The sequence below is a fragment of the Cariama cristata genome, unplaced genomic scaffold, assembly GCF_000690535.1.
Source record: "Cariama cristata isolate BGI_N322 unplaced genomic scaffold, ASM69053v1 scaffold13037, whole genome shotgun sequence".
Classification (NCBI taxonomy): domain Eukaryota; kingdom Metazoa; phylum Chordata; class Aves; order Cariamiformes; family Cariamidae; genus Cariama; species Cariama cristata.
In genome coordinates this window covers 71,253-81,881 of record NW_009625000.1, presented here as the reverse complement: position 1 = coordinate 81,881, position 10,629 = coordinate 71,253, and the positions used below count along the sequence as shown (strand labels likewise).

The 10,629-nt window shown below is 40.7% G+C and overlaps 1 protein-coding gene across 1 annotated transcript in view; it reads right to left on the bottom strand.

The window, feature by feature from the left end:
- Positions 1–154: 154 nt before the first annotated feature.
- Positions 155–10,629, bottom strand: part of LOC104164184 (sorting nexin-25-like) — a 69,425-nt gene continuing 58,950 nt past the window's right edge. The window contains 5 exon segments of the mRNA XM_009703441.1: positions 155–246; positions 1,467–1,584; positions 6,597–6,761; positions 7,295–7,408; positions 7,993–8,133. Coding sequence (XP_009701743.1) covers positions 176–246; positions 1,467–1,584; positions 6,597–6,761; positions 7,295–7,408; positions 7,993–8,133 — 609 coding nt within the window. The 3' untranslated portion in view covers positions 155–175.

Below are 10,629 nucleotides of genomic sequence, written 5' to 3'. Positions count from 1 at the left end.
TAATTCACAGTTGTGTCTTCTATAATCAACATAACATATTTGTAAATTGAGCTGTGGAAAACAAATGCAGATTATGATACACAACAGAATGTCCAGATTATTTTTTTAAACGATTCCGCTCTTGGCCTTTTTTTTCATAGAACAATGATGCAGGTTCAGTTAAAGTAACAGCTACTTACTTGTTGATAGTTCTTCCAAAAGTGACTTGTACTAGTGCAATTAATGTTTTTCTGACCCACTTGAACACTAGAACAATGAAAAATGACAGAAAATAAAGACCAAGAGGTTAATAACATTAGGAACACATGCTCATGTCCAAAATCTTCCCCCCTGCCTCTCCCCACCAAAAAAAAGACCCAACCTACCCCTACAGCAAACATATATGTTATAATCCTTTATAAGATTTCCATAATTGTACATGGGTCTCATTTTTCATGACTGCTTTCCCTGTACTGTTTGCTCTGTGGTTTTTACGTCTTGCAGATTACATAAACATATCTGTAACATGCAATTGTAGTTTATACTGTAAACTTTTATGTTTAAGAATATTTCGGGTTTATTGAGCCATACAACTACCCAAACCCCTTTTTCTAGTAGAAAAAGAAAACCCCTCAAAATTCACACCCTTTTCACACCTACTAGTACCATGCTGTACACACAGCAGCATCATTAAAATTCTGAAAACATTTCCACTCAAATAAACCAAGCAGTTAGCTTTTCATTACAAATAAAGGAAACAAATGTGAGTGCTTCCTAGTAATTACTGGTTAATCTTTCTTTCATGCTGTTCACCATCAGCACAAGAAAGTCTATATTTGGAAGATACATCTGCCATTTTTGGAAGGTGCTGCACTTTGTAATAGTTACCCTGTAAATAATTTTATAGGGCGTCAAGTGCGGCTGCACATTCAAATAGAAACAAAAGTAGTTTTCTCTATTACCATCATTCAGTCACGTAAAGGAGGAAAAAAAAAAATCTGGTACTGAAAGATGCCACAATTCTCACATCTTTTCCACTATACAAATTGTAGAACTAAAATGCATACATAATACACTTAAAATGGACATTAAAATTATGTTGCTTTGTCAGTGACATGTTCTGTAATAAAGCCATCTTTCCTTCCTCATAATTCATACAGTCTAAGATGCAGCCTATTTACAGAAAACATGCTTTTAAACTTTTCTGTTTTTTCTCCATTTTTTTTTTTAAATTAAAAACTTGACTATTGAAAGCAAATGCTCTCCCCTACCAGTTACATTTTACTGCCATGTTACATTGGAATTTCACTTTTGAATGAAATCACCCAAGTTACGAACTACTGAAGAACAGCTCTGTTCCAAACAAACTGGCATACAGATTGCAAGAACATTTCCACTTATTGAAATAGCAGAAAAATCCATATTACAGTGTCCCAGATTTCTTGGCCAATGGATTCCACTAGCAAATAAGCAGGTTTAAAGCTTACTTCCTCGCAGCTCAAAAATCTCTCCAATCAGCATGAAACATGGTTCAGCAAGAGAGTCCCTTTTCCCATCCACCTCCTCTCCATAGTCTGACAGGTCGCTATCCTCTTCCGTTTCTTCCTAAGAAGAGAGACACAACATGGGTATGCACTGCAGTTCCCCGTCCTTCTTCCAGAATGGATTTCATTACTGCCACGCTCTGGGGAAGGAGCATAGCCAGTCCTCTCAAGAAAGGGCATTAGGAGTCACCAACTGTGCTGCTGGCAGATCTGGCAAACAGAAACCTCACCAGGGATTTTGAAAAGGGATTGCACTTCCCACCAGACAAGAGCGATGAGGACACTCTGCACTGCTGGAGCCATTATCACTGCTAAACCTTCTGCCTGCAGCCTTGCCCCAGTAAGCACCTCAATGTTGGGCGCACCTGCCCAGATCTGCAGGGTCCACTGCCTATACTGCCCTGCCAACGCCAGCTGGATAAGGGAAAGTAGGTGATGTGGGAGCTAGGTACTGCTAGGAAGTGGGTGAGAGCTGTAAGGAGGAGATGGCAAAGGTGATTGCAAAGCCTTCTCTGACACAACACCCACAAAGGGCACCCAGGATGGGCAGCGAGCCAGCTGCAGTTGTTCACAACGCAAGCAGCGAGGCAGAAAGGGGGAGAATCTGGTTATTGCAGAGGAAGAAGCAGGTAGCTGCCCCCACTGGAAAGCAGTCAGTGCCTTGCACAGCTGAAGCCACTCAGTGGGATCAGGCACCAGAAGTCGTCCTTGCAGTAAGCCAGGAACCAAACCTGGCAGCGGAAGAGGAACTGGCTGCTGCAAAGACAAGCACCATTAATGAATACCAGTCCCGGGCAGAAACATAATATGGTGATACTAAGTGACCTGAGCCTGAGGATACCCAAGCTCAGGGTACTGAAGGGAGCAGAGTTACTCAGAACAGACTCATAAGAGAAGAATGGATTGAACCACCTCAGTTTTGGCAGTACCATTTACTGAAGAACAAAGAGCAGACAGTGGGTTGTTTCTCAGTGTCATGAAGATCTGCTTCAACACCAGGACTACACCACCTACCATTACTTGTGGCAGCCAGCACATCCCTTTGCTTTCCTGGATCTTCCCCTGCCTGCCTATGCCAGCTAGGAGCAAAGCCTGAGTGTATTTGCAACTGAGCAAAGTCGCAGTGAGGCAGACCTGGCCCCCGCTGAGGCTGGCACAATGCCCCAGTCTGTGGTTCAGGAAGGGTCGGAATGGCGTGCAGACAAATTTTCTTTCTTCAGCCCTGGTTTTTAAAGAAATCCATCATCTCTTCCTTTGTCTTCCTTTCTTCCTTATAATTCCATCATCTAATACTGCTTCCCCTCCGCCCCCCCCACCCCATCATCTAGTTTCACGGTTCTATTTCCCTTGCATAACTTTGGTGTCTTTCTTGGCCTTACTCTTATGGTCACAATCTTTCAGTCATCTCTTGCCTGCCATTTCAACCCTGCTATACAGAGAGTACCCTACAGCATCTTAGTTGTATGTTGGTTTGTCTTACTCCTTCCTCACGCCCTCCAAATCCCATCTAAAGCCCATCACTGACTTTGGGTACATTTCCAGCCCCTGAATCTTCTCCAGGCATGGCACTGCACAGTAGTCTACAAATAAGTAATTCCACAGTGTTGCATATTCCAACACATATATCCTGTACCCTTCACTTCCTAGGTCACATTTGGCATTTTCTCTAGCACTGCTTGAGATGCTGCTTCTCTCCTCATAACCAGAAAAAAACAAAGAAAAAAACCCCACAGCATGGAAGTGCACTGTAAATGTCCACGCAGACTCCCCTGTTTACCGACTTCCATAGCTTGATGAATCCCCAGCTTTTACAGCTTTCTGCTAATGTTAGGCTAAGCTGTGACCGAGTGCAGGGAACAAAAAGCCACACCATACTGACAAGAAATGCCATACAAGGAAACCACAAATCATTACACATCTTACTACACAAGCACACAAATTCACTACGATGAACAGAGTTTTCTCCAGGGACACAGTCTAGAGCAAACTCCAGTCCTGCTCATGATCTTCCTCTGGTCAACAGGCTTCTTGGCCCTTTGTTATTTTAATTATTCAAGAAATTACGTTTTATTTAATTTTTCATAGTAGACATCATTCCATATTTTCATTAAGCACTTGGGCAACAGAACAGAAAATAAGCTTACTGAATTTGCAGGTGAGCTTACTGAACTTGTAGTTGAGCCCACAAGGGTGCAGTCTGATAAAGACAGGTGCAAAGCAGCAATAACTCACTGTGTAATTGCACAAAATGAAACAATTGATATCAATAAGACCACAGAAAAAGATCCCAGGGCCATACGGCTGTGGAATGGCAAGTGTAATACTATGATGTTTAAGCACAAACATTGTTTGCATGATACACATACACATATAGATATAAAGATTATTTTCATACATGGGAATAGGAAAACCTAGTGGAAGCATCATCTTTCAACCTTTAGTCACCACATTTCCAAGAAAAATATGCATAATGGGGTACTTCCAGAGCAAAACCATAAGAACTAAATAAAACGCAACCTAACAAAAACTAGGAGAAATTGGGGCTGCTGAGTCAAAGAAATACATGAATAAAAGACAAAAGGGAAGTAGTAACTCCTGGTAACGGAGATGATCCTAACCCAAGCTGTTCTGTGTTTGCTGCAAACAGGGCAAGAGCTAGCTGGCTAAAGAAAGGAGATTTAGGTTAGACAGTAAAAAACCCATGAAGATAGCTGAGAACTGGGACATGCAGCCTTGCTTGGCTAGAAAACATCAGTTACTAGAGGTTTAAACACACGTTAGACAAACACGTGCCAAGAATTTTGCCGGTACAGTTGAGTCTGCTTGGAGCAGGAGAGTAAACCCAATGACCTCTCTGAGGTCCCTGCTCTATTTTTCTGCTGTTCAGTGAATCCCCTATCATTTAGAAAATGCAATGAGAAGCGCAAATTCTTACACCACAGTGCATTTTCTATCCATTAACACTTCATACACTGAAAAGCCCATCCTCTAGATGATATCAACTGCATTTTTTCCTCTGATTTTGTTTTGGTCTTGAGAGCTAAGAAATACGTTCTAAAGGTAGCCCCGTCCAAGGAGCTGTATATATAAGAGACCTGAAATTGCCACAATATCTAATCCTGAAAACAGCACTCAAGAGGTAATATTGTTGCTCTAACACATATTTGAAAAATGTGAGATGAGACTTAAAAGGCAAAGAGAGTGCCGTACGAGAGCATTTTCTTCTACAAAGTCCAAAATATGAACTAAACCAGGAATTCTTACTTACAAAGAGAACACAACTGTAACAGCTTTGTCATGTGTGGTTTAATACAACTATCATCATTAATGACCTTGTACCAAACGATTTAACCCTAGTTTAACTACTTTACTAATGATCCAAAATGCTATCACTGGGCAAGACTGAGCTGATCTAAAGCTCACACCAAAAGACAAAGGTGTCCAAGAGAAAGTAGAGCTGATCCCAGACTGTGTCACATTTCCTCTCCCTCTATTTAATTTTATTATTATTTTTAAACTAGGACAAATGCTTGCAATACTGATTCAGAGAGTCTAACCGTTTCCTATATTCTCTCCATCTGTATTCTGTTGTGTCTTCTTATGTTTAAGCTTAGGGAAGGAGGGGAGAGGAAAGGGAAGGTGGATGTGAAGCAGGATGGTCTTTGCATTCGCACAGTGCCTGGTATAACACAGTCTAGCCAAAACTAAGTTCCTAATCCTACAAGTAACAAGTAAGAAATAGTACTAAATTTAAACTAAGAAGTTATGTTCCAACTCCTCTGTTGCCACATTCTCTGGGCATTTTTTGCTCCACTTCCTTCAGTTCTTCAGTACCAGTTGCTTCATTTCTGCTTCATTTCTTTGTTCTCTTTCCTCTCTCATGCACTCTCATTACAAACTCCCTTTCCTTCTCCCATATTTCCTAACTATATCCTCCCACACACTCACATAATACAATATACGTGCAGTCTGGCTTTTTTCTTGAGGATGTTTTTCAATTAAATAGCAAAATACAAATAGCTTCATGCTTCTACGCTTTTATACTACTTCTGCCCAACAGTCATTTTAGTGAATGCACTTTTGGTTTTAGAACTGCAGTACTTCTAGCCAAGTGTAAAATTAGTTTCTCAAACTTTCTTTATATTTATTACTCTGAAACGAGACATATGCATTCACAGCATCTAGGTCCAAATACACTGCAATTTTGAAAAATGAAAATATACAGGATTTTCTTATTCCCGAGAGATGCAAGACCACTTTTTTTGCCTATTAACAGGCTAGAACTGTACAAGTTCCCCAAACTCCGTTTGTCCTGCAGAAGGCCCATCCACTGCAGACAATTGCAGCATGTAAGAAAAGAATTATTTCATATAACGTAGAACTAAAAAGGGGAATAGAAACAGCTCTCTGGATGCTGCATATCTGCAACGTGAACCACACAGAACAGAGTGCCATTAAATTACGGTCCATTTTAGTCAACGAGCTATTCTAGTCACTAATCTATACTTCATTGCATTTTGAAAGACAATGGCTTAGTGTCAAATTCTCCAACTAGTTTGCCGATATGGGCTCCTGCCTGTATTTGCAAATTCCCTCAGTGAGCCTGTACTCTTTGCCAAAATTCTGAAGCAAAGCTAGTTTTGACAAAGAAGTTGCCCCCAAATTATTAAGGACACACAGCTGTTCCCTGCCAAGAGAAGCTTCCTAAGACAGAATTATTTTCACCTGTCAAAAACCCTCTGCAATATGCATGTCAAGAGCATAAAAAGTGGGAAATTCTGTTATAAAAAATAAACAATCCCACATGGACTGCAATTTGTTTATTTGTGATATGTTACACATTTGCCTGTATAAATTTATCAAAGGGCAGGAAACTTATTGTATTAATAAACACCTTTTAAATTCATAGACAGATCCTATTTCTGACTCTCTGTTCACTTCCAGTAAATTAAAAGTGACCTTTGGAAATGCCTTCCAATATTACCTGCCATTCAAATGCATTATATTAATGGCTCTCCCTGCTTACTTTGGATAAGTAATTAAATTTGGGAAGACTACTCTTCTACCACTTACCTCCTGATGAGAAAACAAATCACCAGGAAGTCGTTCTAGAAATGAGGAGAGTGAAAAAGAGGACTTCTTTCCTTGCACATCAATAACTTTGAGGTGCTCTGGGGAAGGGCTCAAGAAGGCGTAAAGTGCTTCACTCTGGCAGAGTCTTTCATCAGAGAGCAATTTCTATGAAAGAGAAATAACGACAGAAACAACACATTAAATAAATATCTCTTGTTAAGGAACAAGATGTGTCAGGCCATCCAATAAAACTGATTAAGACATGGCTCAGAGGTAGAGTGAGAGAAAAAAAAAAATCCATGTCTCACAAAGATACTTCAAAGATACGTTAAGAAGCTATTCTAAAGTATTAGAAATACTAAGATTAAAGTTTTTATTCTTACAACTGTCTTTTAAAATAAAAAAGTTCTAACTTGTAAGAAATTTGTTGTGAAGTGTTTAAGTTAAAAGTGGCAAACACAGGATTCATTATTTACTATTTCTTACTTAATCAAAGTTTAAATTAACTTACTACTATAGGAATGGTTACTATCAGCCAAACTCATCTCAACTTCAGGCACTTTAGACAAGGCCAACCTTACATCTGACCCATTTGTTTTAGGCTCTCTCTTTAGTCAACAGACAGACAACATCCACTCCAGAGGCATGATTCAATTCTCCCGTTTAGACATCTGTTGGTTTTGTCTTTGTTTTCTTACCTGCAGAAAGTTATTAAGCTGGTTCTTGGATTTCTCCATGAATTTCTGGTCTATGGATTTGAAGGGCAGCTTGCTGAGGGAAGGCAACTGAACTTTCTTTAACGATGGAAAACACTGTGTAGGAGAAAGGAGAGCTCACTTAACATACATGTGCAGAAAAAACACAGCTGGTTCAGAACAGAAATGAAAAGACTCCTTTGTACTCTCATCTCCCTTCCACACCCCTCTCAGCACCTTGAAAAACACCTTCCCTTACCCACTGTGGGCTGACACATCTAAACCCTTTCCTTTCACGTCACCATCATTACCTATCCCTTATCAGATAGAGAGGTTAAAACACTGGAAAAGGAAACCTTCTCTGTCCCCAAAAGCTATCTTTTCTAAAACCTCCCTGGAAGGCAGAGACAAAAATCTAGTTTTTAATGCCGGCTCTTGCACGACAGTGCAGAGCATATACCATTTTGACATTGGGTTAGTCCAGTAAAACATTCATTATTAAGCAAGAAAAAAAAAGACTATTATGAACAAGTTTTATAGGCATCTGGAAAAGGCATGAAATATGTAGACAGAAAACTAGCTCTAAAAGGCTGGCATAAAAACTGGCAATTTTAAATTTTTATCTGGTTTTCCCCTCTCCAAGCAACACTGACAAATTTTAGCAATTTGCACCTTCTCCCTTCCCTAACCGAGATTCGTACCTCACTGAGTTTCCGGTGTAGGTTCTGAAACTCACTGAGCTTCCTGGGAACAGTCCAGTTCTTGGTTTCAGCTCCACCAACTTCTTGTAAACTCACCATGACAGAGTAACAGGGCACTTGTTCTCCATTCTCTTCTAAAACCTTGTGGGGAAGAAACCAACAGATAAGGTATACTACTTTGAAAGTGAACAGTGGAACATTTGGGCTGCCAGATGACTACTTGCAAATTCAGTTGTCATCACTGTCCCACGCTTCTCTGGCAGCTTGAAGGCTACACATGGAACAATAGCCTTAATGGACTAAACTTTACCCAAAATGGTATGTCAGTCATGAATCAGTCCTCCAGCTAGCCACTATTACACTTTACATACAGCTTTGCAATGCTGTCACCATCAGCAACCAAATCTCCCGGACGTGTCTTCTTCAAATAGCTGGGTATATTATTTCAGTTTTTAAGGTACCCACTGCATAGCTTTCTGACTGCTTACCAGTACTCCATCTCTCCCGTCTGCATTTTCCTGACTGTTCTCCCATTATCCCCACCCCTCCTTCCCAGTGCTCGTGCCGAGGCTCACCCACACGCCAGGCACGGCGGCTCTGCAGCTGGGCCCTGCAGCAGCTGCTGCCATCTCAGAGCGACTTCTCTGCTCACTTGAGCTATTCTGCACACAGAGAACATGCGATATCCATGCAGCGTTTATTTCTGAGGGGCTTGCAACTTTACAAAAGTATTAATGAAACAAGCTGTACAACAGCCAGAGGAAGGAGGAGCGATTATCCACATTGTGCAAATAGGAGAACTACAGCAAAGAAGTTAAATGATTTTTCTGGAGACAACGGCAGCAACGTGACCATCTTATTTCTTAATTTGATGAGCCATCCAGAATTTCACTCTTATGTCCTAATGGTAACAGATTTTTGTCTACTTATTTTAGGAGACAGCTAAATAGATTATGAAAGGCAAATAAGGGAAATGCATGACATACAAAGGTTTTTTTGGCCAAGCCAAATGCTCGAATGCTTGTCTTAATATACATGCAAATAACAGAAAGGTAGTTATAAAATACCACTCTCACACCATCTTTTTGAGGAAAGTAGTAACTTTTAAGTTTTTGAGGCTTTTTTGTTAAAAGAATATTTAATCAATCCAATTAGGCTAAGAATAAACTTTAAATTTCACACGATTATGACACATTTTCTGAGAAGCCTGTAAAGGTCTGACAACACTTAATGCTAGTGACAGGTAATTTGACGAGCAGCTACATCACCACTGTAAAAGACACACAGCTAAAATGTATCTTCATATTTTATGGCTGTTCAGAGCTGTACATGAAGAATATTTCCTGCCATGCACTCCTCCTAAAGCTGCACATGGACCACTGGGAAACCTGAGGCCTAGGTTTCACATCTCTCTCTAAAAAAAGCTGCAGTAGCACTCAGACAGAATACAAAGCACCAGCTTGAATGTCTGAAAATATGCCTGGTTCCCAGCACAGCTATTTGGGGAACTGCTTTTCTCCTGCCAGATTACCGCAGAAAGAGATGCTTGAATAGCCTCCAAAATGTAGGTCAGAAGGACCTGGCACAGAGGGACCGGGATCTCCTGGGACAGTCCCTGCCTTGTCTACCCCTGATCTAGATTGGATTCGTGTTTGTAGGTGACTCACAAACACCTCCTGGCAGCCGCTTTTGAAAACTGGGAGATCAGTGCTGAAAATGCTGATTTGAGTCATGCGTATCGTTCTCCATTACACATTCGTCCCCAGGGCACGGATTTGCACCTGTGTAGGGTCATCTGAACTGTAACTTTCAGAAGAGAGTCATCCTTCTGGAAGGACATTCTCAAAACAGAAGGACTTGGTCCTCCTGCTTTCAAGTTTGGATCCATGTACAAAATCATTTACATTCTAATTACTAGATGGAGACACATTACAACTTCCTTCAAATACCCTCACACAAATATCTGAAAGTCTTCAGGATCTTCTTAAGAATGCAAAATTTCTGACCAACTTAAATACTTGTGCATTTGTTTTTCCAAATTAACAAGTTAACGGGAAAACGCACAAAAAAATGGGAGGTTAGGAGGTCTTCTAAACCAGAAGATCTAGTTCTTTGCTGTAACAGGCACCATCTTGTACAACTGCTATCATGAATGAAATCAAACTTGTGAAACAATTTTTTTTTTCATCCCCATTACACCAGAAGTCTGCTCTACACCCTCCCCCCAGTCACTGGAAGTTTCCTTTCAATTTCCAAACTCATTTTCCATTTGTTCCAAGGACTCTTCACCCTTCCCTTATGCTTACTTTTATTGATGTGCTTTTATAGACAGCTTCACTCCTCTGAGTCTCCCTTCTGCTAAGCTAAGCAAACTAAAGTGTTTTCACAATCACTTCTCATGGGAGAAGTTCCTCATTCAATCCATTCAATTCCACCCTTCCCAAACGCAACAGCTCAGCACCTGCAGAGTGACTGTAACAGTTCATTTTGAATGGAAACTCCTCTCCTCACGTATCTGAGGGCCACATTTGCCTTTTTCATGCTGGCAGCCCACTCAAGACAAACTGCACATCTGACCACCAAAGTACTTACTGCTTCCAGCCAAAAAGTGCTCCAACAGGTCGGAGCCGAAGCACA